The sequence below is a fragment of the Columba livia genome, chromosome 20 (assembly GCF_036013475.1).
Source record: "Columba livia isolate bColLiv1 breed racing homer chromosome 20, bColLiv1.pat.W.v2, whole genome shotgun sequence".
NCBI lineage: Eukaryota > Metazoa > Chordata > Aves > Columbiformes > Columbidae > Columba > Columba livia.
Genome location: NC_088621.1, coordinates 9280144 through 9293250, shown reverse-complemented (window position 1 = coordinate 9293250; position 13107 = coordinate 9280144). Strand labels below are relative to the sequence as shown.

The following is a 13107-nucleotide window of genomic DNA, read 5'->3' as shown; positions in this document are numbered from 1 at the left end:
GTGTGCAGACTCTGATTCCAGTGATTTCTTTCAACAGGAAATAAACCATAATAACGATGCTGCCCAGAGCACTGCTTGGATCTCTTCTTTAGTTTAAATTTCAATAACTTTCATAGTGTATCAATTACTTTTTTCGAAGGGAATGACCACTGTGTGTCTAAATAGTATCGAAAGGCTTTTGTATATAGACAAAACATAACACCGTGTGTGAGGTCCATGACTTGTGCATGTGTTAATGTGTCTCTCAGTTGCCTTGCCTCATCTCTATGTATCCACTTAATACAGCGTGTCAACCTCAACTAGGAGCGGAAAAAACAAATCGTTCTTTCTGTAGGTTGAAATGAACAGTAACTAAGAAGTCATGACTATTAATGGCAATGTAAAATAACTAGAACCCTGTATTTATTATTTCAGCCAGTTTGCATTTGTCGTTAGGTTGATTGAGCAATACAAAGGAACACAGGTGAGCTGCGTGTTCAACAGCAAAGTGCAGAACAGCACAGCCTTTCATTTTGTAATATTAGGGATTATCGAGATAACATGTTTAGACACACAGATTCTTGTGAATGTGCTTTACAGCACAGCAAAGTGTCACCACTTGAGATCAGAATTGGAAAGGTGAATTCTCTAGTGTTAGGATTATCTTCTTTTCATTATTTGTACATTGCCTAGCTGCAGGGGACATGGGGGTTTACAGGCTCGATATAATGTAGTAAAAATAGGTACTTTCTTGGAGACAACCTAATCATGTTCCTTCCAAAGCCAAGCGCTGTCATCTTTTTGCTTTTCAGCCCCTTGCGGCTTTTCATTTCATGCATAAAAACAATGTGAGTATGTAATCCAGTGCCGTTTGAAGAGAGTGTGCATTGAAACCGCATCCTTACAAAATAGTAACCCATTTTTCTGAGCTGAAAAATCCCATTTATACAATATGCTTCCATGCAACGTGAATTTGGAGGTTGGAATTTCTGTCGGCTTTTACAGAACTCTAAATTTGAATCTTCTGAGTGGTGAAGAGCAATGTGTATCTCATTCAGATAAAACATCATTCAATGAATAACTTCCCCATTGCCCCCTCCCAGTATAATCCTGCAATCTTGCATTTAAAATGAGACACACCTGAGTATATTGGTAGAAGCTATGGGGTCCTGTGGCTTAAAAGAGATTTTACTATTCCAAGTCGTGCCGCCTTCCCTGCAGTTAAGCAGCTTCTTCAAGTTGCTACTGCTCAGATTTGAGCCAAAGGTTGTACAAAGTACCAATTCACAGAATCACAGAATCCCAGAATGTCAGGGGTTGAAGGGACATGGAAAGCTCATCCAGTGCAATCCCCCCATGGAGCAGGAACACCCAGATGAGGTTACACAGGAAGGTGTCCAGGCGGGTTGGAATGTCTGCACAGAAGGAGACTCCACAACCTCCCTGGGCAGCCTGGGCCAGGCTCTGCCACCCTCACCAGGAAGAGGTTTCTTCTCATATTTAAGTGGAACCTCCTGTGTTCCAGTTTGCACCCGTTGCCCCTTGACCTGTCACTGGTTGTCACCAGAAGAGCCTGGCTCCATCCTCCTGACACTCACCCTTTCCACATTGATCCCCATGAATGAGTCCCCCCTCAGTGTCCTCTTGTCCAGCTCCAGAGCCCCAGCTCCCTCAGCCTTTCCTCACACGGGAGATGCTCCACTCCCTTCAGCATCTTGGTGGCTGCGCTGGACTCTCTCCAGCAGTTCCCTGTCCTGCTGGAACTGAGGGGCCACCACTGGACACAAATTCAAGAGGAATTTAGGGGTTTGTGTGTGCATGAAGGTGCTGTGCAGAGAAGGAAACGTTAGAAAAGTCCCGTTATCCTGAGGAACGGCACAAACCTGCGCAAGAATTGCTACAGAATAAAGAAAATTGCTAGGGTCGTGGTGCTTACTAAAAATACCCTCCAGCAAAAGCTGGGCTTATCCATTTATGAGAAGAAACAACTTAACTGTTAGAGAGCAGCAATCTGCTTGGGGCTTCCTGGAGAAAATGATTTGCTGATGACACTTCACAGTTACCATTGTTCTCTGAGTGTTTCCTCTCACCAATCTGCACTGCTGACCAGAGCGCTCTGTGCCTCGGTGGCACACGAAATGCTCCCATTAGTCAAACAAGGGGAAAATTACACCTGTAGGTGGACTTTCTTCTAATCTTTTATTATCTGGTAGTCGGCTGCTGCATTTGGATGTCGCCATGAGTTAATACTGAATTACTAAATTTAGCAATGGTGTAGCAGTACTCAGGAAGAAGACTGAGAAATAGGGACTTTAGCCATCAAAAACTTCATGTGGGTGTTTTGAGAGTATTAGGGGCCGTTTTCCATCAGTGGGCACTAGAGGTATGGCAGTGGGTGGTTTTTTTCCAGTGTCCTGGACAAATGTGAAGGTCAGTGCAGTGTTAAATGCTTTGGGTGACACTAAAGACATCCTGTTCTGGAAGAAAGGTCCAGATTTTGATGGTGGACTCGATAAGGAAAAGAACTGAGCGGAGATCTGCAGGACTGAGTAAAACACACTGGAGCATTTCAGCTATCACAGTTAGTATTTCTGCATATGCCTTATCTATAAGTACCAGTTATTATGGCTCTTATTAAAATGCTGTTTCTTAGTTTAGTGGTTGGAATGTGGTTTAGTCCTTGTACTCTTAGGTTGAACATATTCCTGCGCTCTGCGAATGATTCTTTTTGCACGGCTGGTGCGGAGGGACCAGCATTTAATCCAGCCCGAGCTCCGCACCAGCTGGGGATGTGCAAGGCCTGAGCCTACTAAAGCCAAGTAGCACTTCCCGTGTCCTGCGCTGTGTTAACACAGCATCTCTGTGCCCATAAATCCTCTGAGCTTCAATATGAGCCTCCTTGCAAACAGGAGAATGTGTCACTGATACATAAATGTATTGGATGGTGACAGACACACATCTTGGCTTCTTACTAGAAGGCTGCCCACAAGAGCCAGGCTACCTTAAAGGCTTTTCACGGAAAAAACTGAGTTCAAAATACCACCAGTGTGAACAACTCTGAATCAATTAACAGAATAGAATTGAGAGCTCTTCTTACTTGTTTTTTCCCAATTTACAAAGACTTTTCTTAACATATTCCTGCTTATTTTGGGAGACATACCATCTTCAGGGAAAAGCAAGGCTTTTAGAGACAAAGCCCACACAGAACTGAGTAATTCGCTGACAAAGGACCAAACATTTGCTGGCAGAGGCAGGTTATCCTGTGAATTGTGTGGATGCAAGTCTTGAGTTACCACTGACACCTTGAAATTAAAACTGAGAGAACTGGAAGCGGAAGGAAAAGGCTGAAAACAATGTGTCCTGGGAATTGGCTGCTCCGACTTACAAACCACTGACATGTTTTCTGTGTCACTGGTCACCGGGTGGTTGAACAGTGCTGACAGTTTTGGGATTTTAGGAAATGTTAGAGGGAGGTGTTTAAAATATAGGATATTCGTCCAAAACCAAATGAGTTTGAAAATGTTCTCTGCCCCAAACGGGAATGTAAACTGTGCTTTTATTCTCACCCTGGAGCGTTGAAAGTCATCAGCATCTTTCCATGTGTCTCCAACAACAAAATATGTCTTCTTTGGGGATCTCTCGCAATACTCAAAGTAACATCCATTTTAATGGGGCTAAAACTGTAAAGCTAGCCCAGCAGTACTCTAACAACCATAATGTGACAGTCAGCATGGAGATTCTATCTTAAACCAAGAAAGTCCAGAGAATATATTGAAGAAAACAAGAAAGCACGATGTTGTGCCTCTTGAAGGCATTCAGAGATTACCCTGGTGGTTGCATATTCGCGTTGCTGCCATCTGCGGCGTGAAAGAAAGACCCCAAAAAAGTGAGCATCACCAACGGTGCAGATCCAGGAGATGGTAAATCTGATGCTTCTGCCCACTGGCGCAGGTTTGGAGTGTGGTGTCAGGACATAATCCATTAGGAACGGAGAGATTTGAAGCTGGTGTAAGGAATAGCTGTTACTGGAGGGAATGGCAGCTGCTCCTTGTTTTAAAGGAATTGTTAGAAGGTTGAAAATGACGTATTTCTAACAGGCATTTGAGAAGTTTGTCATTTATGGCAATAGCCGTGTTTTATGCAGGTTTCACCTCAGTGCAGAATCCCAGTCCAGGTCCATGATTTAGGTGCTGGTTGGTATTTATTTGCTCACAACTTGAAGTGTTGCGGAATCCTACAAATCTTACCGTACTGCAGGGTTTTGCTTCTAATGCCTGTGGTTTTAGTAATGAAATCTCCCACGTTTGTGACTGTCCCTCCTCTGCTCTACCTGCTGCAGTGGAATTCAATTCTTACCTCTTGAGTTTTCTTCTTTTTTCATTTTTGTGATCTCCTCCTACTTTGATTTCTAAATGGAACTTTTTTTTGATCTTGTTACCACCATAATTGCTTTTGGCTTCTCTTAGTAATGTGATCTGGGTGTATCTGCCTGTTTTGTGCATGAATATATGAAAGTGGAGAAGTATCTGCTTTTGTTAATATTTCCTGGTGGTAGAACTTTCAAAATTCTTTTAAATTTGATTTTCTAGGCTTTACTAAATTAAGCTACCGGAATATATAGGTTTACACTTTTTAATTTCTGAAATATTTTTTTGATACTGTTTTTTCTTCTGTCAAAGCCGCAAGTTTCATAAAATAACCTGTGTGGGTCACCTGAAAAAAAAGCGATGGGTTTACTACATGTACTGTGGTTTTCGCTGACATTAAAGCTGGGGGGAATCACATTCTATGATTCTGTGATTGAGTTTGCTGTGCTTAATCCCAAGGGCTGTAAGCCTAGGAAGTGTGTTTTTTAACTAAAGAAATCTTTCTTCGAGATTCAGTGCATCCAAGACTTCTCATTTTTCCTTTTTTATTTGTGTCACAGCATATATTTGGCATGAAGATAATGCAATATAGAGACTATTGCGGGATATGTAGAGAAGGGTCCACAACCTGGACCCTTGTGGCCAAGAAGGCCAATAGTACCTGGGGTGGGTTAGAAGGGGGTGGTCAGTAGGTCAGAGAGGTTCTCCTGCCCCTCTGCTCTGCCCTGGGGAGACCACACCTGGAATATTGTGTCCAGCTGTGGCCCCTCAGTTCCAGCAGGACAGGGAACTGCTGGAGAGAGTCCAGCGCAGCCACCAAGATGCTGAAGGGAGTGGAGCATCTCCCGTGTGAGGAAAGGCTGAGGGAGCTGGGGCTCTGGAGCTGGACAAGAGGAGACTGAGGGGTGACCTCATTAATGTTCACAGATATCTAAAGGGTGAGTGTCAGGAGGATGGAGCCAGGCTCTTCTCGGTGACAACCAGTGACAGGACAAGGGACAATGGGTGCAAACTGGAACACAGGAGGTTCCACTTAAATTTGAGAAGAAACTTGTTCCCGGTGAGGGTGTCAGAGCCTGGCCCAGGCTGCCCAGGGAGGTTGTGGAGTCTCCTTCTGTGCAGACATTCCAACCCGCCTGGACACCTTCCTGTGTAACCTCATCTGGGTGTTCCTGCTCCATGGGGGGGTTGCACTGGATGAGCTTTCCAGGTCCCTTCCAACCCCTGACATTCTGGGATTCTGTGTGATTCTGTGAATTTCAAAAAAATCATTTTGTTGTTTTTCTTCTTTGAACTTTTCTGATGCTCTCAGAAAAGGTTCCAGGTGATCAGTTGAGGTGATGGTTATTTTTATGACCATACTTCATGTTCACATCTGCTAAAAACCATTACCTTATTTTCTTTTGCTGTGCTTTGCATTTACTGATTATCTACCCAGCACCCACTCTGAATTAGATTGAAATATCATACCATGTTTTCCATGAACTAAATGATATATTTGACATAGCTTGAATATATAGATAAGGTGTCTCAGTAGATATTGTTGAATCTCTGCTATACGTGACATCATGGGAAGAGCCTTTGAAATGGAGATTCCTTCCAACTTGCTCCCCAAGTGATATTTTACTCCCAGCTTCCAGAGAAGCTGATAGGAAGCTGATGGAAGAAGATACTCTTCAAAATACACAAGTGCAGCATCACTCTGCCAGAGTAATTAAAATATATTCCTTCATGCACTGCTGCTTAGTTTGGAAAAAAAATTCCAATATAATTAGCTTCACTTTATTTTACTTTACTACAGTTAAATGCAAATTGCTCTTTCTCCCACTGTGTATTGATAGGGCTAATTCTATTTATTACGTTGGTGCAGACTGCCCCAACAAAAACATTGTGATCATGAATTTCCCTCTCATTTTTCACTGTTGGCCTTGCAGCCTGCTATGGAGATCATTATAGCGCAACAACTGTGGATCTGTATAAATGGTAAAGAAATACATCATCTGTAGGGGCGCACAGCCTTTGTTTGTATTTCCAATAGTCCTTGATAACAAAGGAGAAAATATTTATGATTGTATTAATCCTGTTAAGCCAAGAATAAGGAATTTCTTACTGTCATTAGCACCAACTCTGTGCTGCTGCACACACAATTTAACAAGTATAATCCCCACCTCCTTACCCTTGTCTACAGAATTGCTTAAAGGCTTATGGTAAAATATCTTTGTTTCTGGTTTTGTATCATGCTGTGAATGCAAAACATATCAGTGAGCCGGGGAACTTCTTTAACAAGTGTTTGTTTAAATACAAAATCACAGAGTGTTTGGTTAAACATCTTTTCTCTGTCCATCACTCAGCATTCCTGTTTTTCCCCCTTCAGATCCCTCCCAACGCGCCTCCTCAGAAACCAGTGAGGATCCCGAGGTCGAGGTCACCATCGAAGGTTAGTTCTCCGGTCCGTTGATTTCCAGCTGTTGGGTATTTTGATGTCCAAAATCTGGTTTACAATGCCTGCGTTACTTGGCACTGGACAACCAGGATTATGTGCCAGTGTTGGCTGCAGTTTGGATTGTGCTCTGCTTGGTAAACATACCTAGTCCATCAGTTTTACATTGGTCTGAAACAAGTTTTAGCACTTTGAGTGCTTCAAGATCAAACTTAGGTGCTGTGTTTCAGCAGAGGGACTCTTCCAACTAGATAAAAAATACAATCTGTGCCCGCACAATTTATTTCCTGATTCGTTTTGCTCTTGTGTAGTCATTTTATGATCATGAGATGCCTGGTTGTATTTCAGAACACAATATTGTTTTCCTTAGGAGGTACAGAAGGAGATTTGCTTTTGGCTGTCTTGTGCCTTGTGCTGCTCTCTTGTGCAAATTGCTGATACACAGGCCAGCAGGTTTCTAAAGTTACTCACATAAATAACTAGTAGCAAAATGTGATGCCCTGATGAAGCACAGCTCAATACTTGCGTTAGAGCTTTGAAATTCAAAGCAGTTCCAATGTTACACATGCCTTCTCTGGACTTTACAACAGTGATATATTTGTTTCTTTAAGATGATGACGATGACTACTCACCCCCTAACAAGAGAGCGAAGAGCACCGAGTCACCTAGTGAAACTGCCAGTACTGGGAGAAGAAAAGCGAGAGAGTTCAATTTTGGTAAGAAAACATTATTTTGCGTCTGCTCAGTTTTATAAAAAGTTATTAGACGTTTTTACACTGCTGGAGTGAGAGGCGCCAATGCAGGTATTCATTTAAGAGCCCGGGGCTCTTTGTAGATATATTGCAGCAGTATGATCCCAGGCTACCTCTGTTTCTCGTTATTCAAAGTGACCATCTAAATAGACACTGAAGTACTTTAATAGAATAAAAATAAGTTTAGATTTTTGTCAGCTGATTTCGTGGACAAGATAAGACTGAAATTACTAGTGCGCTGAATTACGGCAAACCCGAGGTCAAGGAGCCTGTCTCTCTTGATACTGCTGTGAACAATGGAGATGGCTGAGGGAGGCATGTTTGAGAAGATAACCAAATGACTCTGTTGCGCTGAATAGCTTGCTTTGATCCCTCTGAGCACACAAAAAGTTGGGTCTTTGTGGCAGTGCTTTTTCATGATACCTGACATGGAGTTCTCACTGCAGAAATACATCTACACCCTGCAGTTGTTCTGGTTAAAGGATACGTCCCATGTGATTTGTTGCAGCCCCATACTTCTCCTTTATTTCTTGTTTTGGTTTGGTTTCTAGACGGATAAGCTATGAATCTGTAATTCTATAAGGTTCTGCAGTCAGGAATATGTCCTTTGGCACAGTGTTTGAAATGTTATTAGAGGTGCTGGGATGTGAGGTCAATTGAAAAAGCCCCACGGAACCTCTTCTGACATCTGTTTTGTGTGAAATGCTATTTCACGCTAATTTCAGCGAAAAATAACAAAACACTGTAGAGATCTCCATTCTCAAAAGATCATTAATGCTAATAGGCAGTTCCACATGTAGCATTAGTTAGTTTTGGTTGGTTCAGGAGAACATAATGGCAACAATAGCAGAGGAGAAGACTGAGCATTTAATACTGCAGAAGCTTTTGCTAGAATATATTCCCTTAGTAGAAAGGAGTATCTAAGCTTGACAGGCCAGCAGTGTTTGAAGAGAATAAACAGGAGGTTAATTAGACATGGAGAGGAAAGGTATTAAAATATTAGGATGATGAAAGTTTGAGTTGAGCGTGCAGTGTTCAAAGACCAGTTAAAGAACGTGTCACCACTTACCTGCTCACTGGTGCTTCTGAGCTGACCTGGTAGGGTTCTCTCTGGGCTGTTTTCTCTTAACCCCCGGCTGTGCAGTTAGATTACAGTGTTTTGCAGCTCATGGTTTACAAAGAGATCTTTATTCCTGGGCTTCCTAAATGGTACTGAGGTCATTGCCCCTCGTACCCACTTTTGGGGTTCACCTGCAGAAAGTGGTATTTATCGTGTCTGGTTAAAACACAAAATGAATGTGAGATTTGCAGAAATAGACTTCATTTGCTGTAACAAAAGAAGACTGGAAAGGAGGTGCAGGTGCTTAAGAGGGAAATCTGCCTCATCTGATAAGGGCTTTCAGTATTTTACATAATGCCGAGATCCAGATGTTTGATAGCTGGGGCTGGAGAGACTTTGTATGTGTCTTGAGTCAGAGATCAGGTACCCCGAGTGACTTGAGAAACGGGGTGAATAATGTGCTGGGCTCTTAGTTTTGTGGAAACAGGAAAACAAAGTGGAAAACAAAATAATTGGAAGCAGGGGGAGAATGAAAAGTGTCTGGTAAAATAGGATAATGGATAGGAAATGGATAATCTTTGAGAAGGGCAACTGGATTTCAAAAATCTTTCTGAGCCAACTATTTAAGGGTAAAAATATCTTTGAAAGGAACTGACACTGTCAGTAAAAATCTCTTCCCACAATGTTTTTTTGCTTGCTTAGAGATTTTATCAAAGGCTCAAAGGCTTCAGGTTGTGTCTTGCAGTTGTGTTGTTGTGCTGGTCTGACTGAAAGTGAGTTGATTTTCTTCGTGCAGTTAGAAACTTTTCCTTTTTGTAGCCAGCACAGTCATTGTTTTGTATTTAGTCTGAGAACAAGAAGATAACACCCCAGGACAGATCTTCAAGTTAGCGAGGCAGCAGGTGAAAACACCCTTTTCCCTCTATAAAAGGTCTTACTCTTGCCCACACCTGAAGCGTGCTGTCCTCCTGATATCCGTGAAATTACCTTAAAAAACACAAGCTTAAATGTGGCCAAAGTTGTGTACGCTGGTCTGAAAATGAATATTTAAACCCCTTTCGATACGGAGCCAAAATTCAATCCTCTGTCTTGTGTGATAGAAGAGTTATTTTGACACCTGGAAGTGTAATGGCTTGAATGGCCTCATTTTTTGACCCCTATAGATTCAGGTCTTTGGTGTAAGAAATAAGCTGTAAGTTCATCTGCTTGTTAACTCATCCTTACAAGGCCAACCAGCATCTGGTGCCATCTACAAAAGAGTTGTGGCACTTTCCGAAAAGCATTGAGATAGTAAATAAAGCTGTGAAAACGTGTGCCCTCTGTCGCAGGCAGAAAATGAGATGTTAAAATTTGGCTGTTTAATCCAGCTCTCCATGGAGCACACGTTTGGATTTGGATAACTTCTGTCGTGCAGCCGCTACCTTCTTTCAGAAGTAGGATTTATGGGGATGTTTTGCAACATCAGGACTTGGAGAAATACTGGATTAAGGTAGAGGATGGCACCATGCCTCCTGACCCACGTACTTGTTGTTTTGGCACAAATCTGTACTTCGTGTAGTCGCTGTAAGCTTTATCAAGCTTCAGTAATTAAGCTTTTCAGCACCCGGATTTAGGTGACTATCAACAGTAGTGAGAGCTGCTGACTGAGCCATCAGAGGGAAACCATTTGTGGAAGTTGCTTTAGCTTAGTTTATGTTGTGCTTTTGGTTTTGTTTTGTTGTTTTAACCTTGATTTAATATCTGCAGGAGTTCTGGAGTTAATCAGAAACATTCTGTCCTCTTTCTTTCTGAATGTATTGCCCATACCATAGTCCATAGGCACCTGTATGCAGTTGAGCAGTAAAAGCACACTGTATTTCCAGGTAGTGGTAACACAGATTTTACAAGAGATTCTCGGTTTTGCTTGTGGTCTGACACGTCCTTCTCTTTTCTTTGCAGAGAAATGGAACGCGCGAATTACAGACTTAAGAAAGCAAGTTGAAGAGCTCTTTGAAATCAAATACGGTATGTGTTACGCTCCTTTCCAAACAATTACCTCTAGTGCTTTGCACTGTAAATCGCAGCCCTTTGGCACGTGTCTTATGGTTGGCTCAGGTTCACACCAGTACTGACAGCACCAAAGGGTTACGTATTATTAGGAGACTTAAAACAGGGGGAAGCAGCTTTTTTGATGAGCAGAGTAATATCAAAATTGGTGCCTCTGTGTGGCACCTCAGTGTGAAACTTGATTTTCTTTTTCAGTTGTGCTCAGTTTCCTGGAGCTCCAGTGTGCACCCACATTGAGAGGTGGCTTTTTTTCAGTGATTACACTGTGTCCTTAAGTGAAATAATCTTTTAAAATGGCTCTGGGGAGATGTTACCACTGTTCCTTTCTGATTATGATTGATGTACAGTGAAACAACAATTCCAAGATTCTCCAAGGAGAGAAAAAGAAGCGCGTGTGTTAGACTTGGGGATTTGTCTCCAGATGTTGCATCCAGACGCATTTTGTGTCCACGTATCACAGACTAAATCAGCGTCAGCATAAGTGTCAGAATAAATGGTGGTGCTCCTCTGCTGTGAGAAGTGGAAGTGCTTTCAGAACGGGCCTTGTGATTTGGAGTTATTACACGTTCTGGGTGTGACTGTCATCTGAGATCTGAACAGCCCACTGAAAGCAACTCACACCAAGTAAAAACAGTTCAGAATCTAATTCCCAGTATTCTAATTGCTCTAGAAAGGAGCACCATTCTTGGTGAATCGCTTTAATTTTGATTTTGGTGTTAGCATGTAGCCTGCCTAAAAATTTCCTGTGGGCTCCGAATACGGAGCTATTCCTGACTTGCCACAGCAGGCCGTATGGTATTAAATGATCCCTTTTTTCCCCATGGATGACAACATTTCATTGATTCATGAACCAATCCATACCAGAATCCACTGCTTTCTATTTGTATGGACATACAGTTTCCCATTTCCCGAAATGAGTTACGGATATCCAGAATTCCCAGAGCGCTCCAGTTTGGGCCATCTTCTATTTGGCAGTTAAAACCAAGCCTGGTTGAAACAAGGTTCTTCTCACCGTTTTCTAAAATGTCGGTATTCGATTCTCATCAGAGAACAAGACTAAGATACACACAGTGTTTTCAAAGCCTCCCTCTTTTGTGATGAGCTTCCAAGTGGTTCAAAGATTATCTTACCCAAATGCCTTTAAAACCTAAATTGTCCTATTGCCTTTAAGAATTTCTGAGTTAGTCTGTTTGGTATACACCAATGTCTGAACCACAGACCAATTTCATGGTACGTTCAGTTCCTTGAAAAGCTGTCCTGAGTAGTTTTGCTTTCAGAAATGCTGCCCCATCACTGGACTCTTAATTTGGCCTTAGCTTGGCCTTTCTCTCCTCAAATAATTTTTTGCATCTAATTTCCATAGCAAACCAACAGAATGTACCAAACTATTTGCAGACCAGTCAGATGGTAATAGAGAATTCTTGTTGCGTGGCCTACAAAATTAACGTACCCTTATGAGTATAAAGAAATCAGCCCTTTTGGTATTTGCAAACCATGGGGCCACTCTCCAGTATTTGCCAGCCTGATGGGTGTATTGTTAGGATTGCGGTTCTCATAACTTAAAGAAATACATTGAGGTTATTTTCCAGCTGTGCGTGAATCTGTTATTTGCTTTTCATTTGCTTCAGAGATTTCATTAGTAGGGCCATGCTTTTTTTGGATGATGTTAGAAGTATATTGGTTTTTTCATTAGCGATTCCTTGCATTTCTAAAATACCCAAAGCTTTAGGAATTCACTCAAAAGAAGGGATTTGTGTCCCCCCTCCAAGGTATTAGTGACTCTTGTAACCCAATAGTAGTAACAAATAATAATAATTATCAGAGCTAATTAAATGTTTGGTCTATAATTAAGTCTAGATAATTTCATCTTTCAAAATGTGTTATTAAACAAAACCAGAATACTGTGAAATTTCACTGTAACAGGTGCTGTCTCTGTTATTAAACGTTTACAGAGTAAAGGGAAAAGAGGAGAATCTGCATATATATGCAGGTCTGCAGCTTGTTTACTGTGAATTAGAGTGATTTAGCTATAAAACAAAACCAAATCCCCACAAATAGGAATGCTTGCGTGTTTAAATGTGCCTGTTTGCTAATTTGAAAGCTTTCAGGGTGATATCAGAGTAGAACCACAAACTACTCTAATGTTTTTTCTTCTCCTTTTTTCTTGAAGCTCAAGCTATAAAAGCAAAAGGTCCCGTGTCTGTCCCGTACCCGCTCTTCCAGTCCCATGTGGAAGATTTATACGTGGAAGGGCTGCCAGAGGGAATTCCCTTCAGGCGTCCGTCCACGTACGGCATCCCCCGTCTGGAGAGGATACTTCTAGCAAAGGAGCGAATCCGCTTTGTGATTAAAAAGTAAGGAAGTTTGCATTTTTGTCCCTATAGGTTTGATTGTTTTCTGCTGCCTCCGCTCTGCTTCATTTTATCCTCAAGAACTTCCAAACTGATTTGTACTGAGCTGTTG

The 13107-nt window shown here is 41.9% G+C and overlaps 1 protein-coding gene across 9 annotated transcripts in view; it reads left to right on the top strand.

The window, feature by feature from the left end:
• Positions 1–13107, top strand: part of GTF2I (general transcription factor IIi) — a 62783-nt gene that overhangs the window by 23613 nt on the left and 26063 nt on the right. For all 9 annotated transcript variants that reach the window (XM_065037168.1, XM_065037169.1, XM_065037167.1 and 6 more), the window contains exons 10-13: positions 6721–6783; positions 7398–7502; positions 10537–10602; positions 12815–12998. In XM_065037168.1, the coding sequence (XP_064893240.1) occupies positions 6721–6783; positions 7398–7502; positions 10537–10602; positions 12815–12998 (418 nt within the window). The remainder of the gene's footprint in view (positions 1–6720; positions 6784–7397; positions 7503–10536; positions 10603–12814; positions 12999–13107) is intronic.